Here is a 24762-nt window from a genome sequence, read left to right as displayed (position 1 = left end):
ACCCTCGGCTGCAGACCCTCCAGTGCACGCTGTAGGTCTTGAACTGATGAAGCCAACAGAACCACATCATCCGCAAAGAGCAGAGATGAGACTCTGCAGCCACCAAAACAGACACCCTCCATTACCTGGCTGCGCCTAGAAATTCTGTCCATAAAAATAATGTACAGATTTGGTGAGAAAGGGCAGCCTTGGCAGGGTCCAACATAAACTGGAAACAGGTCTGACTTACTGCCAGCAATGCGAACCAAGCTCCTACTCTGGTCATACAGGGAAAGGACAGCCCATAACAATGAGCCTCGCACCCCATAATTGTGAAGTACCCCCCACAGGACGCCACGAGGGACACGGCCGAATGCCTTCTCCAGATCCACAAAACACATGTAGACTGGTTGGGCAAACTCCCATGAACCCTCTAACACCCTAGTGAGGGTATAGAGCTGGTCCAGTGTTCCACAGCCGGGACAAAAACTGCATTGTTCCTCCTGAATTCGAGGTTCGACTATTGGCCGAATTCTCCTCTCCAGTACCCTGGCATAGACTTTCTCGGGGAGGCTGAAAAGTGTGATCTCTCTATAGTTGGAACACACTCTCCAGTCCCCCTTCTTAAAAAGGGGTACCACCACCCCGGTCTGCCAGTCCAGAGGCACCATCCCCAAACTCCACGCAATAATGCAGAGGTGTGTCAGCCAAGACAGCCCCACAACATCCACAGACTTGAGAAACTCGGAGTGGAGCTCATCCACCTCTGGAGCCTTGCCACTGGGGAGTTCCTTAACTACCTCGGCAACTTCAGCCAGGGTAATGGACAAGTCCCCTCCGGAGTTCCCAACCCTGGCTTCCTTTACGGAAGGAGTGTCAGGGGGATTGAAAAGATCTTCAAAGTACTCCTTCCACCGGCCGACAACATCCTCAGTTGTGGTCAGCAGCACACCACCTCCACTGTAAACAGTGTTGGCAGAATACTGCTTCCCCTCCTGAGCCACCAGACAGTTCTCCAGAATCTCTTTGAAGCCAACTGAAAGTCTTCCTCCATGGCCTCACCGAACTCCTCCGAGGCCCAAGTTTTTGCCATGGCGACTGCTAGGGCTGCGTCCCGCTTGGCCTGTCGGTACCTGCCGCCTGCTTCAGGAGTCCCATGAGCCAACCAGGCCCGATAGAGCTCCTTCTTCAGCTTGACGGCATCCCTTACTTGCGGTGACCACCACTGTGTTTGGGGATTGCCACCATGACAGGCCCCGGAGACTTTCTGGCCACAGCTCCCAGCAGCCGCCCCGACAATGGAGGTGAGGAACATAGTCCATTCGGACTCAATGTCCCCAGTCTCCCTTGGCACTTGTGTGAAGCTCTGTCGGAGGTGGGTGTTGAAGACCTCTCTGACCGAGGCTTCCACCAGATTTTCCCAGCAGACCCTCACTATACACTTGGGCCTGCCAGGTCTGTCCAACTTTTTCCCTCACCATCGAATCCAACTCACCACCAGGTGGTGATCAGTTGACAGCTCAGCCCCTCTCTTCACACGAGTGTCCAAAACATATGGCCGAAGATCAAAGGGAACCACTACAAAGTCGATTGTTGACCTCCGACCTAGGGTGTTCTGGTGCCATGTGCACTGATGGACACCCCTATGTTTGAACATGGTGTTCATTATGGATAAACCATGACTAGCACAGAAATCCAATAACTCACTACTCGGCCCATGTGGGCGTTAAAGTCCCCCAGTAGAATGACAGAGTCCCCCCGTGGAAGCACTATCCAACATGCCCCCCAGGGACCCTAAAAAGAACAGGTACTCTGCACTGCCATTAGGTGCATAAGCACAAACGACAGTGAGAGACCATTCCCCGATCCAAAGGCGCAGGGAAACGATCCTCTCATCCACCAGGGTGAACTTCAACACCTGACGACTGAGCGAGGGCGCTATAAGCAAGCCCACACCAGCCCATTGCCTCTCCCCCTGAGCAATGCCAGAATAGAGGAGGGCCCACCCTTTGTCGAGAAGAATGGTTCCAGAACCCAAGCTGGGAGTGGAAGTGAGCCCGACTATATCTAGACGATATCGCTCAACCTCTTGCACCAGCTCGGCCTCCTTCCCCACCAGTGAGGTGACATTCCAAGTCCCAGGAACCAGAGTTGGTGTGCAAGGTTTGGGTCGGCCGGGCACTCAGCCACAGGACACTGCCCAAAACACAATGCACCGGCCCCCTATGGCCTCTCCAGCAGGTGGTGGGCCCACCGAAGAGCGGCTCCACGTTGTGGTTTCGGGCTGAGCCCGACCAGGCCCCGTGGGAATAGGCCTGGCCACCAGGGGCTCGCAGGGCTCCAGGGTGGGGCCCTGGTGACCCCATACCAGGCAGGGTAAACGTAAGCCTTGATTTTTTTGTTCATCATAGGACTGCCTTTTGTCTGGTCTCTCACCCAGGACCTGTTTGCCATGAGAGACCCTACCAGGGACATATAGCCCCCAACATAGCTCCCGGGATCATTCACGCACTCAAACCCCTCCACCACGTTAAGGTTTTGGTTCCAGGGAGGGGGGAAGTTACTGCATCTCACTAATTCCTAATTCCTGGTTCAGACTACACAGTCATGGGACGTCACAATGGGCAAACAGCACTGGACATAACAATTGATAGTTTTATCTCATATAATAGTGTCATAGTAAACCACAACGTCCAAACACAAAATCTACCATATCAGAATTTTTTCCAGCACCTATGATGCGGTGGGCCGATGCACCAACAGGAGCACAGCTCACTCCTCTGTTCACACACTTTTGCCATATTAGGCTGAACCATATTCATTAAATACTGTATCAACAGGTAATGTTAGCATATTGACTTTGACAGTCAGCCTTGTGAAGTAGCTACCCTGGGGCCAGCTAGCTAGTTTTCAGTTTTACTATTATCTTAAGATGCTTATACAGTAGAACCTCAGTTTTCGTGATTAATCTGTTCGAAAAGGTCCGATGAAAACCAAATGTACAAAAACTGAAGCAATATTTCCCATAAGAAATCATTTAAATCCAATTAATACGTTCCAGACACTCAAAAATACATTTTATAGAGAATAACTATATTGTTACATACAGAAAACAATGAGAAATAAATATAAATGACTAATGAAATGGATAAATGAACATTTAACATCACTTTTACCTTATTGAAGACTCTTGTTGGCGTATGGAAGATGGCAAGGAGGAGAGGTTATTGTTTGGAAGGGGAATCCCCCTCCATAAGGACTTCATGTATCAAGGCCCTATCTGGGGTTACTTTGGGGTTTATTTAGCAGTCACAACAAGAACAAAACACAATGGCAGACTGACTCTTGAACGCACGGGATGCTTTGTGTGGCCGCTCAATTCCGGGAAATGAGTGGTCGAGTCACGCGGGCAGGTAGACGAGTTTGGTACGGACTAGTGATGCGAGCAATCAACTGTAGGAAAACCGAGCGGATGCACAAAAACTGGGACAAAATTTTGATGACAAAAAGTCGAAAAAAAAAAAACGAATCGCATGAAAAGTAGGGCATATGAAAACCGAGGTTCCACTGTATTTAACTGCTACCTCACGTTTTCCATGAAGGAGAGGGAACACAGGCTGCTGCCCTCTTCTTGGAACCCACAGACTGGTCCACAGGGGTTTTCCTCCCCAGTTTTGTATGCTTTTCTGAACAGAAGGAGCCAGTATCTCTCACACCCTTCTCCCAGTCCCTAGTGCCTCCAAGTCATGAACGACAGCAGGCTGTGATCTGTTGGGTACCAATGTGTAGTCTGTCATATCTCATGTCCAAAGATTTATGACTCCATAGTTGTGTCATCTAACAGTGACCATCATATCAGACAAAAAAACCCACAACTTTTTGGTTTTAATGTATTGGTTGCTAGCTTCTAGCTCTTGTTTTATCTGTTTTCAGTCTTTATGCTAAGCTAAGGGCCTACTGGCTGTAGTTTCCAACTGAACAGGCAAATATGACAAGTGATATCAACCTTCTCATCTAACTCTACTCAAGAAAGAGAATGGTTTATTTCAAAAGTGCATGCTTTATTGTTTTACATCAAGCAGCTGTGGTTGCCATGTTTATACAAGTTAATAATATATCTCTTTCTGTTTGTCATTTTGTTTATTTATTGTCAAATAAATTTCCTTACATCTCAGCTTAATGCCCTTTATAGTTTCCCGTGTTATACTGCTAATTATACATTTCCTGAACTTTTTCTAGCTGTGATTAACTAAAAACGCTGATGAACACCATGATTGCTAGATTTGGTTCTTTATTTAACTCATACATTGGTCATACTGTGGCATCAAAGTATTTAGCCTCCTTCACTTTTTGCAGTACTTTTGTACTGTTGATTTAATTTTAAGTAGATCAAATTGCCATTTTCACTTATCAATTTTCATTTGGTTACCCAAAATTACAAAGTGAAAAATTGTTTTTGTATATTAAAAATCAAAAACTGACATATTTAGTTATAGCTTTTGCTGTGTCACTCTATGGTTAAATATAACTTTTAAAGTTAAATCTACAAGTATGCAAAAAGTCTGAATACCTATTGAAGAGAGTGTATATAAATTACATAGGACATTTAAAGGCTTTGTAAAACCTGAGGCAAAAATTATACAGTATCTGTGCTGCAGGTACTATATAATGTTTTAAATGAAGCTCAGCTTCACTAACAAGATAGACTTCATGAAGTGTATGTGGATGTTGACAAGTCACAGTAAAAAACAGACTGACATTGGAAGTGTGACCTGACAGTGTGTGTCAGATAGGATTTACACACAGTACCTAATTTTTATGTGTGTATGGTCATGTAATCATTCTTAATGTGTTTTTATCTTAACAAAGCTTTTGTTGTTTTGTCATCTCACTGTTTCTAGCTCTCTGACCATCACAAACAGCCCGGTTTTTGCTTCACACCACATATCACACACACGCACTGTCCATGTGTCACAAGTGCATTCTGCTGCCCACATCCAGATCTTCATGATTAATGTGAGTGAATCAGACTTTGAGCCAAACAATAAAATAGTGCTATGCTAAATAAAGCACCTGACCCACCGAAGATTATGGGATAAGAACAACCTCAAACACTTGGCAAAACTCACCTGCACTAACAAACTGCTACTCTGGTGCCTCGGCTGTGTATTCAAAGACCAAAACATGCACATGGGTACTGCAAGCACTTTCTCTAAACATGGCAGCATTTACTGTCTTCTTTTTCTTCAGGCTTAATTCCACTTAGTAGAGTTTACTGTCAAGTCTGCCTGTTCTTACACAATGGGTCACAAAGTTCAGCAGTTGTTTCACTGCTGTTCATATTCTGCCCAGTTCTAGTTTTTATACTTTCTCTAGCTATATATAATGAATGAATCTTTGTTTCTTAATTGTCTCATTAGAGTAATCTTAAATGGACTTTTAGTTAAAATTTTAGATGTTTTTTTTTTTTTTACCGTACAATTCTCAAATGACACAAATACATTTGAATTAGCCTCAATAATTTCCCTAAGATGTTACTCAATCAGGGGGAAATTGCACATTTATTTGGGTCTATAATCAGCAGCTGAATAACATTTGGTGGTTTAGTGACTAGTATGTCTGACTCGAGACAAAATGAGCTACAGTGTGTGTGTGTGTGTGTGTGTGTGTGTGTGTGTGTGTTTATGGTAATGAAGGAACATGTCACCCAGTGCAACAGTGTTGCTCACTGACTGTGGATAACAGTGGAGCTCTGCCGCACAGAAGAAGGGGATACATGAGGCACACATATACAGCACTTGTTAGTGGGAGACAGTCAGGGCTGTTTTGAGCCTTTCCACATAGGATTAGTTGACAATATATACTTCAAATCGTATTATTGGAGTTTAAACAGCTAGCATAGTTACTACACAACCTGATCTCATGTCCACTGCTGTTTCACTGACTCTATCTAATGCCTTTAGTTCTTCCATTGTAACACAGGAGCAACAATTTTGTCTTTATTACAGGAGTTGTCTCTTGCAGTTTAGTCACGAGACACAAGCTCAACAAGCTCCTAAATCAGTCTTGTTTATTCTCTGCATCCTGTGTGTTCTAAATTGATTGGAAGTGAAGAAGAATTTGGAGGGAAGTACAGAAACAAAGTGGGCTTCAGGAGATGGAGAGAGGAGCAGGATGCATTACCACTGTAAAGAAAACGAGATTAGGAAAAGGATGAGAGACAAGGCAACCAAATGAGGGAGATGGACAGGAAAAAGAGTTATGACAAATTATATGCTGTAATTGTTTGGCCTCATCCCCCCTCCCCTGAGCTGCATGTAAAAACCAGGTCAGTGAGGAGAGGCAGCTGACTTGCAGATCTGGTGCGTTCCCTCTTTCCTCTCTTGCCTCTTAAAAAGCAGGTGTTCACTGATCTACAAATTCTCCATTTCTTTTTAACAAGGCAACATTTCTCTCCTAACCCTTAGCTGGGAACAATAAAGCTCTTAGCAGAACATCTTCCATCATGTATTAATGTATCAAATATCTTCTTGATCAGTGTTAAGTGTGTGGAGGCAGACAGCACATGGTTATATCTCAACTGCAAAAATCCCACACAGCAACCACTCTGTGGTTCTTTGTCTGGACAAGTCTTTGCCTCACATGTCCTCCTCCTCTCTTTCTGTTGCCGACTTTCCTGTCCTTCCCATTACGTAATACTGGTTTACAGCTGTGCCACTCTCTAACGGCCATTTCCTGCACTCCTCTGTTGTTTGATTCTTTAAGTAAGCCATGTGGGTGACTGTTGTAACATCATGTACTAGAACATTATATCTCTTCTAGAATAACAAAAGAATGACCTGTTTCTTTACACTTTCCTGTGCTGTGACTAGCCTTGCACGTGCCATTGTCTGGCTCAGTGTCTAGTCCTGCCCCTAGCAGGATGAGCATGAAGCTGATTGGTCCTGCCTGTAAGCTTACATGGAAGCCTTGCCCACTTTTTTTCCACCAACTGACTCCCCTCATGATCAGCCAGGCTGAACTTAAAATTCCTTGACCTGCCTTTTAGTGAAGTAAACAAAGACTTCAGGGCTGCAGAAACAAAGACCTTACATTTGTCTTTTAGGTTCCACTTATTACACAAGCAGTAGTCCTTTGGAGATTTAAAATATTATGGGTGTTGACACCCCTGAAGATGCCCTGCAGATGTGGAAGCAGAAACTGCCTCGGGTGGACTGGCTAACCTTACTCCTCTCACCTTTCATCCCCTCCAGGCAGCCACAACCCACCCCGGGACAGACTCCCATGGTGTCTCCATGGACTGAGACCACCCCCATCCCTGTTCCCACCCAGGTTCGTAACTACCAGCGCATCAAGCAGAACCTCTCTAGCAGCCCAACCACCACGCTCTACAGCTCCCCCAGGTAAGGCTGCCTCTTAACACCTAATTTATACCTTACAGTGGCTAGGGCACCTGTTCATTACTGACAAGGTGTGACTGATGGGTAATTTGCCAACTATGAGTGAATTTTTAAGCAAGCAAGCAATCTTTATTTATCTAGCACCTTTCTAAATATACATTACAAAGTTCTGCACAGCAGATAAAAAACTAAATAAACAATCATATAAAAATACAAGGCAGAAGAAACATTATGATGACAGCAGTTGGTAATGAAACACCTGGCGAAGACACCTGTTCTTTACTATCAACTTGTGACTGATGGGTAATTTGCCAACTATGAGTGAATTTTTAAGCAAGCAAGCAATCTTTATTTATCTAGCACCTTTCTAAATATACATTACAAAGTTCTGCACAGCAGATAAAAACTAAATAAACAAAAATCATATCGAAATACAAGGCAGAAGAAACATTATGATGACAGCAGTTGGTAATGAAACACCTGGCGAAGACACCTGTTCGTTACTATCAACTTGTGACTGATGGGTAATTTGCCAACTATGAGTGAATTTTTAAGCAATCTTTATTTATCTAGCACCTTTCTAAATATACATTACAAAGTTCTGCACAGCAGATAAAAACTAAATAAACAAAAATCATATCGAAATACAAGGCAGAAGAAACATTATGATGACAGCAGTTGGTAATGAAACACCTGGCGAAGACACCTGTTCGTTACTATCAACTTGTGACTGATGGGTAATTTGCCAACTATGAGTGAATTTTTAAGCAATCTTTATTTATCTAGCACCTTTCTAAATATACATTACAAAGTTCTGCACAGCAGATAAAAACTAAATAAACAAAAATCATATCGAAATACAAGGCAGAAGAAACATTATGATGACAGCAGTTGGTAATGAAACACCTGGCGAAGACACCTGTTCGTTACTATCAACTTGTGACTGATGGGTAATTTGCCAACTATGAGTGAATTTTTAAGCAATCTTTATTTATCTAGCACCTTTCTAAATATACATTACAAAGTTCTGCACAGCAGATAAAAACTAAATAAACAAAAATCATATCGAAATACAAGGCAGAAGAAACATTATGATAACAAGAAACTAGAGAAATGCATTTCCTGTTGAAAATGCATGTGGATGCTCTGTGTTGAAGGATCGCCCTGAAAATGCCGAACATTTTGACACCTGAAAGGCATATCTACCTGAAAGTATGCTGAAGTACAATTTTTTCATTCATTTTTATGTGGCAAAACTTTCAAAATAAAGCTAAATATTTCAGAAGTGTATAAGGTTTGGAAAAATCCTGAAGAGAAGCATGAATGTCCTTGAAGAGCTGAACATTTTGATACCTGAAATAGCTGAAAGTATGCTGAAGTACAATTTTTTCATTCATTTTTATGTGGCAAAACTTTCAAAATAAAGCTAAATATTTCAGAAGTGTATAAGGTTTGGAAAAATCCTGAAGAGAAGCATGAATGTCCTTGAAGACCTGAACATTTTGATAGCTGAAATTATGCTGAAGTGGAATTTCCCCATTCATTTGGATGGGGCAAAATTGTCAGAATAAATGCTGAATATTTTCAAAACTATGAAAGTTTTTAAACAAAGTTGAATGCATGCCATAATGTCCTGAAAAACCTGAACATTTTGATACTAGAATGGCTTTTCTAGCTGAAAGTATACTGAACTTATTAAGATTTGAACATTTTCCTATTGGTCCCCGCAAAGTAGGTAAAACTAGTAGGTTTGTGTGTGTGTGGGTGTGTAGGTGTTTGTGTGTCTGTGTGTATGTGTGTGTATGAGAAAGAAAGAGTAGTCATACGCTGAGAAATACTAGAGTGTGGTTATTGAAATGAGACATAAAATGTAAATGGTAATTATGCAAAAACCATAAAAAATATCATAAAGCTGTTTACAGTATGAATAGCTGAAGAGTTGCTGAATAGTTATTAGTTGAAATGGTGGTTTTAGCTGAAGGTATTAAGATGTGAAAATTTTTCCCATTCATTTGAATGAGGCAAAATCTACTGAAAAACCCTAAATATGTTAAAAGTAAAAGTTATAAAAAAGCTGAATACACACAATTGTTGACCTTAAAGAGCTGAACATTTTGATACCAAAATGGCTTTTGTAGCTGAATGTATGCTGAAGAAATTAAGTGCTGAAACATGGACAGAAGACATCAGAATAATAATAATAAACAACAGGATAACATAGTGTGGATGCTACAGCATCCACACAATAATAATAAAGAATAGGATAACACTGTGGTTGCTTCGCATCCACACAATAATAAAGAACATAACAGGGTATGGATGCTGACTCAGCATCCATACAATAAACAAGAGGATAACAAGAGTGTGGATGCTACAGCCACAACTCACACAATAAATATGAGGATAACAAGAGTGTGGATGTGTGGAGCTAGTTCGTTTATATTGAAAGAGAAGACTAATAAGAGAATATATATTTCTCAATATGAAATTTATTAAGCATTAATGTATCAAAATTAACATGTGCACATGGAGCCTATCTGTTTAGGATAAACAAGAAAGACTGACTTCAACTTAGTGGGGAACAATATTTGTATGAAAAGGTACTACTATCTAATTGGTCCAAAACAGTTGGGGAGGAGCCATGGTTTAGACTTAACTCTCCCGTTATTGGTCCTTCAGTCCGTCCTCTCTGCTCCAATCATCGTGGACAGCGCCCTAGAAAGGAGGAAGAATACCTGTACTACTTTAATTCCTACATACACACTCATGTCTTCCTGTGTTTTCACTAAATTAAAACTGTTTTGCCTGCGTGCGTGTGCATAACTGTTCTCCCTTTGAAGCTCTCTCATCTACGTCTAATCTATTTTAATAAACTTGGAGCCTTACCGTACCAAGACTCCTTTGGGTCCACCAATCCAGAGGAACGATACGTAACTATGAGCTCCCTTAGCTACAGCCATAAATCTAATGAAATTCAGTAATTTAGTGGACAAGACTTATGATGTTGCATTAGTGTTTCAGTGACTCACACAGCAAATATTTGACCAGTGGTTAAGTGAACACATAAAGTGATATTCATAACTATATAAGCATATCTGTAACATATAAGTATGTAAACTTATGTGTGTTATAAAATAAAACCATTCTTAAGTGCATAAAATAAAAATCACCCTAACAGATGCAGTAATGCATCCACACAATAAAGAACAGGATAACAGTGTGGATGCTTATCCACACAATAAAGAACAGTGTGGATGTATTACCTCATCCACAGAATAAATAAGAAGATAACAAGAGTGTGGATGCTGCTGTTCCAGCATCCACACCATATAGAACAGGAGAACATAGTGTGGATAACTTATGGGAGAACAAGTGTGTCTTTAAAAGTGTATGAAACTTGTCCAAATCATGGGCAATTCTAATATCAAGTGGTGACTTTGTTTGGTAATGAAAGTCTAGGATGTTATTTCATCAGCAAGAAGATTTCACTGAAATTTCATCAGCTTGAGTTTGAGGCCTCCCCAGCCTGTTGTTGGGAGGATTTGTTGGCAGTTTTAAGTGAAGACAAAGCAGGTGAGAGGGCAGAGGAGAAGAGAAGGGTGGCACCTTGTTTTTCAGGAAGATCTGTTGTTTCTGTTAACAATCTGCTATCTGAAAAGGAGAGTACAAGAGGTACTGTACAGTAGACTCTGTCAGTTCGATTGTATTGCTAATGTGTGTTTTATTCAGATGTTTTGTCCTGGCTTCTGTGTTGACTGGTGTTCATCTGGTGCTTTGCTTGCTTTGTCATTTGCTATTATGATGAAAACTCTTAAACTGTCTTTGACCTTACTTAATGTGGCAGGTATAAATATTAAAGGATCTTAATATACTCTTTGGTCATTTTTTAAACTTTTATTTACAAGAAACTTCCACAGGATACCTTTTTATGACTCTGTACCTTCAGTTTTTTTATCTAGGGCATTTAATTCTATTTTTCCACATGTGATTAATGGAAGGCAAAGTAAGACTGTTTAGATTCTGTGCTACTGTTTATCCACTTTATATTTCATTTGTGTTGCTTGGCATTCAGGGTGGACAGCAAAGTAAAATTTCATTGTGCAGGGAAACATGTTTTCATACTGTACATATAACAATAAACACTTTGAATCTTGAGTGTACTGCATCTCAGTTACTAGATGAGGTCCCTACAAAATGTTGCTTTCTCCTGGCATTGTACCAAAAATTTGCTGAGATGCACAGCAAATGCTCCTACAGCTACTTTGTTTCTGTGGGACTCAGATCTGTGTCTAGGTCTTGTACAGTACTTGCAGCATCAATGGGCTGACTCAGCAGCCAAACAAGTATACACACTGGCAAAATTAGCTGAAATGAGCTAAATAGAGAAGAAAGACGTCACTTGGGAGAGTGTTGTTGAATAACTGAATATTTGATGAAGCCAAGATTTTTTTTGTGTAATTTTGCTTAATTGAATTAATTAAATTTGAATAATTTCCTTTGAAACAAGAATATATTTATCTTATGGCTCTGAAAACTGAATGACTTTTACTTCCACCTTATGGGTTTGTTTTTTAATGCATCTTTGCTGTTTCTAGGTCTGGCACTGTGAGGCGCTCTAACACTAGTCCCATGGGGTTTCCCAAAATGGGTTCAGGGTCCCCTAACTCTGCAGATGTGTCTCAGACAGTGGGTCGACGCCTCTCTACCGGCAGCTCTCGGCCCTATTCACCCTCACCTCTTGGTAGGGACATGTGCAGACATATCTCTAGCCACTTCAGCCATTATAAACACTTTCCAGACATGACCTGGACATATCACAATGAAAATAAAGTTAATAAATAATAATAAAATAATGTTTGTGTATGCAGTGGGCACCATCCCTGAGCAGCTGGGTCACTGCTGTTATCACCTGCAGAACCAAGAGCCTCGCAGCCGGAGCTCCTCAGGAGGTCAGTCTGCTGACAAAACTTTAACATCACTGTGTCTTCCCACAGATGTGTTTTAGCTAACATTTTGTTAAAATTTAACTTTAACTACAAATATAAATGATTGTGTAATGATTTCAGTTAATGTAATGGTATAAAGGTAAAGGCTAACTTCTTATCTTTTAGCCATATATCATGTTAGTCATTTGTTTTAGATTTATTTTAACTAGACACGACAAAAAAGTGCTAAGAAGCTTTATTTATTGTTATTGTAACATATACAACGAAATTATGTTTGGAGCCAAGGGCCCCGGGCCACTGCGTTCCACCATCACGGGCAACTTGGGGGGGTTCAGGGTCTTGCCCAAGGACACTTCGACATGTGGGCTGTAGGCACCGAGATTCAAACCTTCAACCCTCTGGTTGGGAGACGATTGCTCTACCCACCACACCACTGTCGCCTCCCTCTAACACCAGTGATTTAGCCGTGAGCTGATATCGTCTCTTATCACCTTGCTGTAAACACCAGGCATGCCTGGTTTTGATGGTGTATTGCTGCATTTCCTTAATATATCCTATATATTAGCTTGTTCCTATTTCGGCCAAGACTACATTAATGTTAAAAACATGTTCGTTACCATACTTCGGTCCTTTACAATGAGATCCTGCTTGACTGTAAAGGTGCCCTGTTTTCCACTGTGCATTGCTTACCACCACCTGAGCCATCCCTGGTAGGCTAGTGGTTAAGGCACAGCTCTCTCGCCGTTATGCCCCGGGTTCGAATCAGGGTTGCGTCAGGAAGGGCATCTGGCATAAAAACGTGCCAAATGTCAACATGCGAGTCGTCAGTTTCACAATTCGCTGTGGCGACCCCTAAAAAATGAGAAAAGCTGAAAGTGACCTTCTATTGCTTACCACCACTTGTGGGCTGCTTTGTTAAATTCTCTTCTCATTTCCATCACTTAAAATAGCAGCTGACAGATTAACTTTGGAAATATGGCATTTGCTGTGTTTCTCCCATGGCATGGCTACAGCTTTTTCTCAGACTGCCAACTTCTCTGCCTCTCTCTGACTTGACAAGAGGTTATGCCACACATTAACCTAGATTTTCATTGGCCAGACAAAGCAGTGTAAAGCTAGTTACAAAACACAGTCATGCAAGTGCAGGATATGAGCAGCAAATCAAAAACACACATTTATGGGGACAAGAGCATCGTCCGATGGTGACTCTAGCATTCTTCCTGCGCTTTTCTGTAGAAGGATAACATTAGCTCACATTGTCCCTAGAAGGACACAGTTCTGCACTTGCTCTCCTGAAAACCTGGTCACTGACCATTGACTCACATCTAACTTTGCCAACTCATTCACCTAGATATAATTCATGGTAATTGGGTAGCACTAAGGAAAAATAGAATAAAAGTTGCGGTTTACCAAACACAGGGTTTTAATCTCCCACAAATAACAATTCCTTATCTAGAGAGCATAGGAAGTATTATCAGGATGCAAAGAATCGAAGTATGGGTTATAATTTGAAAACGAAATGTAACTGAACATTAGCAGAACACACACAACTAAAATCCAGTATGAAAATGTTTATGTAATAATAGACTGTCATTTGTGTTTACATTTACCCTTGGCAGTACTAGCATTAACTGCAGTTAGGAGTTGTTGTTTAGATTCTCTTCTCTGTGTCATGGCTGTGTTATTGACAAAGTGCATGAGTCATGGTCCTGACACTGCTGTTACTGTATATCAACAAAGCAGAGGACTTACAGTCTCCCTGTTTATGCCAATATGTCTGCTCTCATGGTGCCCTTTTTTTTTTAAAGATTGAAGCAACAGTGGACTGGCTGTAATGACACCTCAGCCACACTGATAGCAGTGCTTTGTCTCCTGTTTGGGAAATCACACAACCATTCAGGTTGTGAGACCAACATGGAGTCTTTCAGGAGTGTTTTTCCTTTGTTGTTTGGGCAGAAACTGTGTGACCGAGCAATGCTCTTGAAAGTGACATGAGTAGCATCACTCCCTGCTGTTACTAAACACTTAAGACATGGAGTTATGTATAATTATCTGACCAAAAAGATGCACTGTTCATCATCAAAATACTAATTAATTCTCTAGATGCTGAATAAAGTATAGTTGTTGAAGTGTTCACCACAAATTGTAGGATCCATACCATATTGGTTGTGTATGGGAGGTCATTAACTCAAACTGACTGTAAGTATCCTGCAGAGTGGTGTTGGCAGGTGCCCATGTAGGCTGCATAGCATCCTTGGTTTGAGTCTGGCTGCAGACCTTTGTTGCAGCTCTCCCCATTCTCTCCTTTTTACTTCTCTCTCACTTTCCTGTCTGTCTCTATTGTGCTAACAAATCAAGGCTAAAAAGGCCAAAAAATATCCTAAAATAAAACTTAAACTAACTCCCTCTGCTTTCTCCAGGTTCTCCTGTTCCTTCCCCTCAGCTGCTGGGGGCTCGGCTCCAGAGTGCCCCCACCCTGACTGAAGTATATCAGACCAGGCAGAAGCTTCACAAGCAGCTGTCAGACCCCGTTAAGCCTTCATCGTCCTCCTGCAGTCACTCTCCTCAGCTAAGCCGCCTGGCCAACCTCGGCTCCTCCCCCACCAAACTGTTGGGTTCCTCCCCCCGTACCTCCGATTGGCTACAGAAGTCCCCGCTGCCCACCATCATCGGCTCACCTACTAAAGCAAGTAGAATTATGAATAACTCTGCAGATAGTCAATACCCAGTCAGCTAAAATATCAGTTACCAAAGTTTTACTGTTTCATTTTTTTACAACCAGACCATTTCAACACCATTCAAGATTCCCAAAACGCAGGCGTCCTGTAACTTGATGGCACTGGCAGACAGCCCAGGCCCAACCAGGACACTGGCTGATGGCCGGGATATCTGTGCCCACCACAGCAGCCCGTACTTTACAGGACGGCCAGCTGCCCCGGAGGCCAGTCGCACCTTTGGCAGGTATGACTCACTGAAGGAAACACCACCTTGTTCTCTTTTTCCTTCTCTTGCCCAGAACTATAGACTTCTCTACTATACTATACTATAGGTTTCTCTTTATCATCCATCTCTGCTTCTACCTTAACTAAAATTGGCCACTGATGACCCCCAGTTCTGGTCCAGTCATTATTTGCCATCTCTAAAATGACATGATACTGTTGTTCACTTATTTATTATACAGTTGTATAAATGTGCTGTGGGTGCCTTTAACTTGACATTTTGTACTGGATATGGGCTCCTGTAAATGTCATTATATTTACTTACATCTTTACTTATGGTACTGTATTTGAATGAAGTATTAGTTTCACACTGACTAGATTTAGACTCTATCAGGTACATCTTGCTAGTACCAGTTTGGTGTAAAGGGGTGGGCATGATCAGCAACAATACTTAGGCAGGCTGTGGCATTTAAACGATGCTCAGTTGGTGCTAAGGAGCCCAGAGTGTGCCAAGAAAATGTCCCTCACACCATTACAGCACCACCAGCAGCCTGGACCATTGATACACAGCAGGATGGATCCATGCTTTTATGTAGTTTTAAGCATAATTCTGACCCTACATCAAAATGTTGCAGCAAAAATCAAGACTCATCAGACCAGGCAACATTTTTCCAATCTTCTGTTGCCCAGTTTTGGTGAGCCCTTGTGAATTGTAGCCTCAGTTTCCTGTTCTTAGCTGAAGGAGTGGCACCTGGTGTGGTCTTCTGCTGCTGTAGCCCATCGACGTGTTACTCTTCTGCATACCTCGGCTGTAATGAGTGGTTATTTGACTTACTGTTGCCTTTCTATCAGCTCGAACCAGTCTGGCCCCTGGCATCAACAAGGCATTTTCGCCCCTCACTGGATATTTTCTTTTTTTTCAGACCATTCTCTGTTAACCTTAGAGAGGGTTGTGTGTGAAAATCTCAGTAGATCAGCAGTTTCTGAAATAGCCAGACCAGCCCATCTGGCACCAACAACCATGCCACGTTCAAAGTCACGTAAATCACCTTTCTTCTTTATTCTGATGCTCGGTTTGAACTTCAGCAGATCGTCTTGACCATGTCTACATGTCCAACAACCATGCCACGTTCAAAGTCACGTAAATCACCTTTCTTCTTTATTCTGATGCTCGGTTTGAACTTCAGCAGATCATCTTGACCATGTCTACATGTCTAAATGCACTGAGTTGCTGCCATGCGACTGGGTGATTAGATAGTTGCGTTAATGAACAGTTGTACCTAATAAAGTGGCCAGTGAATGTAGTTTTACATGCATTTTTAAAGTGTTATTCTTTTCACAAAAGTAGACATTTGTAGATATCAAATGACCCCTGATATCTCACTTATTATTATATTGAAAGTAGAGTGGTAGAGTTTTGGTGGTAGGTGCACCTGCTTGGTACACAGCCCTCTTCAAATGTAATTAGGAATTCAAAAAACTAGAATGTTGTCATTCTGAAAGTGTATTATACCCACCTGTGATGTTTTTCTGTGCCACATGACGTCAGTTTGTTTGCTGTTTAACATGCTGATGTTACCTTTCTTTGTAGGTCTGTCAGTACAGGTCGTCTGTCTGAGCAGCCAGTCAGAATCACTCTTGGTGGACAGGCCTATCAGGGCAGTACTGACAGTCTGAACACAGAGCGACCCATGGACACAGGTACACGGAGTGCACAGTTGCACATACTCTGGACAGTGTTTACCACAGGTTGCCTGAGTTTAGTCATTTAGTCAGTATTTATAATAACTAATGTCTTGTCTGTATTCTTCCCTTTGAAATGTCTTATGTAAACATAATGTCAGAATGATACTGTTACTTCCTACAGTGTAACTTACATTGCCTATAAAAAGTATTCAACTCCTTGGATGTTTTACCCTTTTATTGGTTTTATAAATCAATCATGGTCAATATAATTTGGCTTTTTTGACAAAAAAAAAATGAAAAAAACTATTTGTCAAAGTGAAAACTGGTTTCTACAAAGTAATGTCAATTAAATAAAAATATGTAATGGGAAATAAGTGATTGCATAAATATTCACCCCCTTCAAGTCAGTATTTAGTAGATGCAGCTTTGGCTGCAAGCCTGACTGAGTCTGTGTGGATAGGTCTCAGTCAGACTTGCACATCTGGACCCTGCAATTTTACTCCATTCTTCTTTCTTCCACTTGACCATGGAGTCTCTCACATGCGTTTCGGCAAACTCTACTCAAGATTTAATGTGTTTTCTTTAACAGTGACTTTCTCTTTGCCACTCTCCCATAAAGCTTTGACTGGTGAAGAACCCAGCCAGCAGTTGTATGCAGAGTCTCTCCCATCTCACCTGCTGAAGTTTGTAACCCCTTCAGAGTAGTCACAGGTGTCTTGGTGGCCTCTCTCACTAGTCTCGTTCTTACACGGTCACTCAGTTTGTGAGCACGGCCTGATCTAGGTAGATTTAGACGTGCCATATTCCTTCACTGCACTGTAAACACCAAGAACATTGTATATATTGTATTTTCCTCTTTCCCAAGCCCCTCCAGGTCCCACTGCACTGGCTCAGGGTGGGTCAGTCAGTCCTCGTACTGTTCTTTTTACCGTGGGCTCACCACCCAACAGCACCACTCCTCCTACCTGCAGCAATCTGGGCATCCGACCACGCACCACCTCAGGTGAGGACTCCTCACAGCTAGTGTGCAAGCACATTGACTATTAACAGTTATTTAGCAGGGAAACAGAGGTCTTGAGGTATCTTGAGTCTTGGCAAACACTGACAAACAGTGCTGTGGGAGTGCACATGATAAGTTATATGTGCCTCTTCTTTCTTTGTCCATTTCCTTAGTGGGCTCCAATAGTTCGGCTGGCTCTCTGTGTTCCACCAGTGGTCGGGTCTATGTCGGATCACCCCCAGGCATGGCCATGGGCTCTTCTCCTCCAGGAGGTTTTGGGGGTGGGCAGGTCCCTGTGGCAGAGGGGGCACCCAGCAGTCTGCGCTATGTTCCTTATGGGACCTCCCCTCCAAGCTTGGAAGGATTCATCACCTTCGAAGCCCCTGAGCTGCCTGAAGAGACCCTGATGGAGGTGAGTGAAGGGTCTGGGGCTTCCCTCAACTGGGAAATTGATCAAATGCACAGCTTTGTGAATCATTGATATGTTCTTTTAATTGTCTTTTGGTTTTATATTTAATCTGGTTAACCTCTGGTGCAGCGTGAGCATACAGACACACTGATGCACCTACGAATGATGCTTTCCTTCACTGACTGTGTCCTGGAGATGGCGGCAGTTCGAGCTGGAGGGACAGAGCTTGGCATGTCGGCTGCCTCCCTCTACCCTCCTCAGGACAGTGTGGTTGTGGACCAGATAAGCCAGCTCAGCAAAGAGTGGGGGTAAAGGATGACCAAAGTGTAGTCTAACTTTTTGATAATCGCATACCATTAATAATATTATGTAGTGTCAGAGGGCCTTTTGTTCAGTGCTGCAGTGCTGAAGGGTTTCCATCCTTCTTGTATGTTATGGTTGTGCTGCCCTCTACAGGCAGGTGGAGCAGTTGGTGCTCTACATGAAGGCAGCCCAGCTCCTGGCTTCCTCCCTCCACCTAGCCAAGGCTCAGATTAAATCAGCCAAGCTAAATCCTTCCTCTGCTGTTAAACAGGGTAAGGACATTTCACCTTTCACTTCCCATTACTGAAACTGTTACCAGTGCATTGAAATAGAAACTCTATGTGAAAACTGTTGTTCACCCACATCAGCAGCAGGAGAGAGATCCTGTAGCTAGGTTTTATGTAACTGACCTCTGTCTAGTTTACTAACTTTTATTTACTTAATAGGGAGAGGGATACAGTATACAACCTTCACATACAGTTATACTTAAGCAAAAAAAAAAATACTGAACTCCTTCCCTTTCTTCTCACAGTGGTGAAGAATCTGAATGAGCGTTACAAAAGCTGCATCTCCCTCTGCCGGCAGCTGACTGACAAACTGAACCACTTCTTCTCTGATAAGCAGCGCTTTGTGGATGAGATCAACAGTGTCACCGCAGAGAAGCTCATCTACAATCATGCTGTGGAGATGGTGAGTTTCAGACACACAGTGCAGAGACACAAAGCATCTTCAAAGCTTAGAAAAGCAAGACTTTAATCTGGTATTGATTCTTGTCAATCCCACCAGTTTTATCAAGCAATATGTTTAGGAAATTTCAGCAATAATCTGTACTAGTCAGCTCAATGTGATGATGTGCGTGTGTGTCAGGTTCAGTCAGCAGCTCTGGATGAGATGTTCAAGCAGACGGAGGATATAGCCTACCGCTACAGCAAGGCCGCCATGCTGTTGGATGGCCTGTCCAAGATTCTACAGGACCCCACTGACATTGAGAATGTGGTCAAATGTGAGTATAAACTACGGTCAATCTTACACCTAGGGCCAAACACACATATGAACAGATTTGTCCTACATGGCACATATGAGTGATTTAAGAGAATTTGTTGCATTCACCATTATCCTAATGAATAGATTTTTTGCTTACTTAGGAGCAAAGTTTACAAATGATTAATGATCTTCACATATTCTGCCACTTCTCAACATGGGGAAGATACTTGCTGAACTTAATAGTTATGGATTCATCTGCATGAAAGTGAAGTTTAAATATTTAACATAAATCAACTAATTATATTTACTCTTATTAAAAAAGAAAGCTTTTCTTACTATGTTAGTGTATGACAACTTACACAGTTCAGTAGTTTCTAGGAAGTTGTTTCCACTCCAGCAGCTGCTTTAGGACCTTTATGCAGGTCACTGCCCAGCATAATCTTCCTTTGCATACAACAGTCTAACATGGCGTTTCATTTATCCCTAAATGTTCCATTGACTTGACTGCCTCCCATTTAATTCACTGTTTTGCTAACCCACACATTTATGGCATCTTACTTTATGTCATAACATTCACTCTTAATTCTGTAACAGTATAACACTGCAATGACATGGCATGATAGCTGTAGTAGTACTTTACAGTTTTTTTTTAGGTCCAATGATTTGGCTGCTGGTTATGTTTTCATCAATTCTGACAGCAGGCTAGAAGTGCACACCTACAGTTGGTCTAATAACTGCATACTATTTGTGCTTGCCTTAACAACTCTCAAAAAGATCTCATTTTGTGTGTTTTCCCTGCAGACAAGGCCAGTGTGGACCGCAGGATCTCCGCCCTCTGCTACTGCACTGTCACACTGTATGAGTAGTAGCCCTTACATAAACACACACAGATGGGCCTTGCCCTAAGACTGTTGACTACTATCTTCACAAAGCCGCTGTTTCATCCTGTAGCAGTTAAAGCACTTTTCATTTGATAGGTTTTATCTGTATTTATCATCAGTTAGTTTTACTGGCTGCATCACGAACTGAATGGTGACAAGTGACTGATGCACAATTTCCAACCAAAGATAACTACGGATCCAGAAACAAAGGCTGAAATCTCACCCTACTTACTGTATGATGTCAGTGGTTATTTACTCTATGTTTAAGTTGTTAAAGATCTTTATTTATTGGTTCAAAGATGTTTGAGACTCTTGCCTATCTTGAAAATCTAAAGTATTAGAGAGTGGCAGGAAATGGAAGGCTACACACTGGAACAGAGCCAACTCACAAACAACATGGACATTTAAATAACACACAAACTCCTGTTACAGAAATGAGACTACCATGAGAGCAGAGGAACCCATAGATTTGTATTAGCTTTGTTTTTATTTTTCTTGTGTTGTTAGCTCAAGCACTTTATTGTAGATGGAGAAGAGGAGACATGTATCTGTAAGGTTCTGAAGGTAGAGATGTGAAAGCAGGGGGAGGGATTTCTAATCACTCCTGCCTCCCTCACCCTTAGAATGTACCTGCTCCATTGATGGAACAGGGAACTTAACTGTGTGCATGATCAGCAGGTTGACAGAATGCATACAGTTCCCATAAGGCAGAGCAACAGGTCAGGGAAACATGGCTGTTTCCCTGTCCTTTAGGCCAGACACATTGCCTAAAGCTCAGTTTTTGAGGCAGTGACTATCAGAGATTAGCTAAATGTTTTACACAACCACTTGTACTTAAGTTTAAATTCATATAGTTAAAGGGGCATTCCACAGATTGTACTAATCAAGATCAGTTTACTCATCGCATGGAGTCCTTCTCAGTCTGTGAAAACAGTGTTATATCTCTGACAGTAGCCATATAAAGCCAAAAAGAAAAAAAGATGTCATCAGAGTTATCTCAGTTTGGGCCTGAGGCTTCACATTTTTAACAAAAAGTCTGTTTTATAATTTGGGGGTGTGAAAACCGAAAGATATGAGCATTTACCAGGCATATGTGGTTTAATGGTAGAGTGTTATTATAGGAAATGTAGGATTGTATTGTTTTTGAAGCTTGACCCCATATTAGGCATTGAATATCTTGGCCTCTGCTGCTTTGAATTTAACCTTTGTTTATTGATGGAAGTGTAACACTAAATTTATAGAATATTGCTGTAATTCCAGGTACAGTTGTAGTTGGGTCTGGCTTGTGAAAAAATTGGCTACAATGTGAATGTAGCCAGTATAAAGCTGTTCTCAAGCATCAAACAGTTTTTCATTGATTTTCCATACAGAGATGTCACTTGTTAATGCAGATATATAAAACTCACTCGTCACATTGTTTCTGTTGCTAATTAGGTTTGTAGGAGTGTAAAAGACCCATGGTGACTTGCTGATCATGATGCTCACAATGAGGAGGGGTCACAGTTAATTTGGGGTGAGGATGGCTCATTGCTCGGGTTGTCACAAATCTGTAGACTGAAATATTCAGAAGACAACCAGAACTTGAGAGCCACTGTGGTGGTGGCAGGGCCTTCTCCTGTCACCAGGGTAGTGCTTAACAGCTAGTTCAGTGTCCACTTGAAACCCTGATGGAGTGAGTTGTGAAATGGAGTGGTAATTACGTGACAAGTTACTTTGAATAAGTTTAGTTTTACTAAAAATAGCACCGCGTTTGTGTTTTGGCAGTATCTGTAGCTTTTTTAAAATAACGTGATGTTTGCAAACGTGTATATATTTGTATGTGGTTTATGTGGTTCTTGTTATGATTCTTTTCTCCTTTTTTGGGGGGGGGATCATAGTTTGAATTTTGGGGCTGTCAGTGATGCCATCAGATGCCCTGTCTATCAATCAAAGAGCACAAATCTTTATATGTACATAGATGAATATTTGATACATTTTATTCATGTCTGCCAAGGGTTTGATAAGGAAACATTTTGGCACAACAGGGGTGTGCCAAAGAATAAAATAAATCTCATGGCAGCTCTGAAACTTTCCAGAGAACTCTTTCTACTAGGACTGTTCATTGAGATCAAGAGACACTTGTTCAGTGGATCTACTGATTTTCTATGGTCAGCACTGCCTAGCTTCCGCTCAGTCCCTCTGCATCCCTGCAGTTGTCAGCTGTCCTCCCATCCTTGTATGTACTGTATGTATGAGTGTATATAGCCTACACATGTGCACTTGCCAGGTGTGCATTAAGGCCAGTAGTGTACAGTTAACAATGGAAAGGAGGTGCCTTCTTCTTGTAAAAGCAGACACACCAGGCCTTTTCCTCTGTACAGGTGTGAATAAATTTTTTTTCTGTGTACATGCACTCACAGGCATCCAGCAGAATCTGGGCCTGTTCCTCTGATGTACTGTTCTTTTTATAGACATATCTCTGTTTCAGTTTCCCCTCATCCTTATCATGAGCACTCTGAAACACATGAAGCCTTTCGCTGCACACAGAGTGAAAAGGGAAAAATAAAGCTAACAGAACCCCACCTGAATCTATATACCATTGTGTCTATGGACTAGAACTGATGGACAGTTTTAGATAAAGCATGGCAACATTTTACTCTGTAGAACCTCTAGAATCTTGAATGTATGTACCCTGTTGTTTTGCACCTCTCCAGCTTGATCTGAATGCATTTTGAAAAACCCTGCCCTCAGTTCAAACCCTTAAAATGCAACACTTTCCAGTTTTTCCAAGACAATTATACTTGTGTCTCTCACTGAGGGGTGGCTCTCTTTGTTCTTTATGGAACTCAAGTACAGTCTTTGTTATTAAAACAGAAAAATGATGTCTTGATCTGTTTAATTTTTTCAGTCCTTGTTTTTTGTAGATTTTCTAGATGTTGAGTTTGGATGAAAAGATCTCCAGTGAAAAGGGGTAATGTGTAATAATGATTATAGCTAATTGTTAGTCTTAGTCAGTTTCTAATACATTATAAAGAAAAACAGCTTAATATAAAAATATTTATATATATACACACACAAAATACTATATCACTGTTTAAATCATTTCATGGTGTGTCTTCCCAAAAAGCCTATATTAGGGCTCAATGAACAGGTCACGTTTTTGCCCTTTCCTTTAACTGTACTGTACCTTATGTCAGTCTCTGGGTTCTTATAGGAGGTATGTTTGCCTGCAGAAGTCCAGTCATTAAACAATAATTGCTGCAAAGCAACAACTTTTTTCTGTGTCTGTGCAGATTCTCAGTCATCCAGGTCATAGTAAACTGAAAAAACTTAGAAAAAATCAACTGGACTAGATTTCTAGGTTGAAGATGTTTCACCTCTCATCCAAGAGGCTTCGTCAGTTTCTTCTGTGTAAATTCCAAATACACAAAACAGGCTTGTATTTGCTGCCTGTGCCTGGGCCTTGTAACATGCCATTTTCAAGTCTGCCTAATGTATACCCTACATATCTAGTCTCCCAGCACGTGGAAGAAAAATTACAAAAGCAGACTTAACATAGTAGAGTTAGAGGGAAAAAAGTGCTTCAAATAATTCAGCAAGTGTCATAGTTTCTCTACTGTTGTATACAATACTGTCGCATAGTATAGAGTGTGACAATTACTATATGTTCTGAAAATACCGCGCATTACACAGATTGGTGACAAAGGAAAAACATGAATGAATGAGTGGAGAAAAACCGTGCAGATGCTGGTATGGTTTATCTCCACTTATGAGTGCTCGCCCATTGGAGCGAAGTGAGCAAACAGGCTGGACCCAGAATTCAGACTCAACAGTTCAAGCGGGAGTGTTTATTAGAAGAACATCAGGTTAATAGTGACAGTCCTGGGTCTGAAGGTTGATGAGACGTGGTGATCGGGGAAGTGTCCGTACCCTGGAGGAATGGATTTGCCGGAGAGCACAGCAAGGAGAGGAGGTAAGTGTGGCAGTCTGAGATCGCAGGTCTCGACAGCAGGAGAGGCAGGAAAGGCTGAGACAGCAGGTTCTGGCAACAGGAAGGACAGGAGAGGATGAGTAAAGCCTGGGTGTGACAATCTGACTGACCTGGGAGCACCGGAGAATGACGTCCGCCCAGGTAGGCGAGGGAGAGATCGCTGGAGGTACAGGAGGAGAGGAACGGAGATAGCGTAGCTAGTGATGGCCCTATGACACCCGAGGCTCCGACACATGCGCGGTAGCTCATAAAGCAATTGTTTCAA

At 41.8% G+C, this 24762-nt stretch overlaps 1 protein-coding gene across 3 annotated transcripts in view; it reads left to right on the top strand.

Moving 5' to 3' along the window:
• Positions 1 to 23703, top strand: part of ulk2 (unc-51 like autophagy activating kinase 2) — a 64886-nt gene extending 41183 nt beyond the window's left edge. For all 3 annotated transcript variants that reach the window (XM_020588140.1, XM_020588141.1, XM_020588139.1), the window contains 13 exons: positions 7233 to 7382; positions 11975 to 12120; positions 12248 to 12328; positions 14746 to 15011; positions 15108 to 15286; positions 16856 to 16965; positions 17816 to 17953; positions 18124 to 18362; positions 18489 to 18667; positions 18816 to 18934; positions 19195 to 19352; positions 19530 to 19665; positions 20448 to 23703. In XM_020588140.1, the coding sequence (XP_020443796.1) occupies positions 7233 to 7382; positions 11975 to 12120; positions 12248 to 12328; positions 14746 to 15011; positions 15108 to 15286; positions 16856 to 16965; positions 17816 to 17953; positions 18124 to 18362; positions 18489 to 18667; positions 18816 to 18934; positions 19195 to 19352; positions 19530 to 19665; positions 20448 to 20512 (1966 nt within the window). In that variant the 3' untranslated portion in view covers positions 20513 to 23703. The remainder of the gene's footprint in view (positions 1 to 7232; positions 7383 to 11974; positions 12121 to 12247; positions 12329 to 14745; positions 15012 to 15107; positions 15287 to 16855; positions 16966 to 17815; positions 17954 to 18123; positions 18363 to 18488; positions 18668 to 18815; positions 18935 to 19194; positions 19353 to 19529; positions 19666 to 20447) is intronic.
• Positions 23704 to 24762: the final 1059 nt, after the last annotated feature.

This window comes from Monopterus albus, unplaced genomic scaffold (genome assembly GCF_001952655.1).
Source record: "Monopterus albus unplaced genomic scaffold, M_albus_1.0 scaffold505.1, whole genome shotgun sequence".
NCBI classification, from domain to species: Eukaryota; Metazoa; Chordata; class Actinopteri; order Synbranchiformes; family Synbranchidae; genus Monopterus; species Monopterus albus.
Note: the sequence above shows the minus strand (reverse complement) of the source record. Positions and strands in the feature narration are given on the sequence as shown.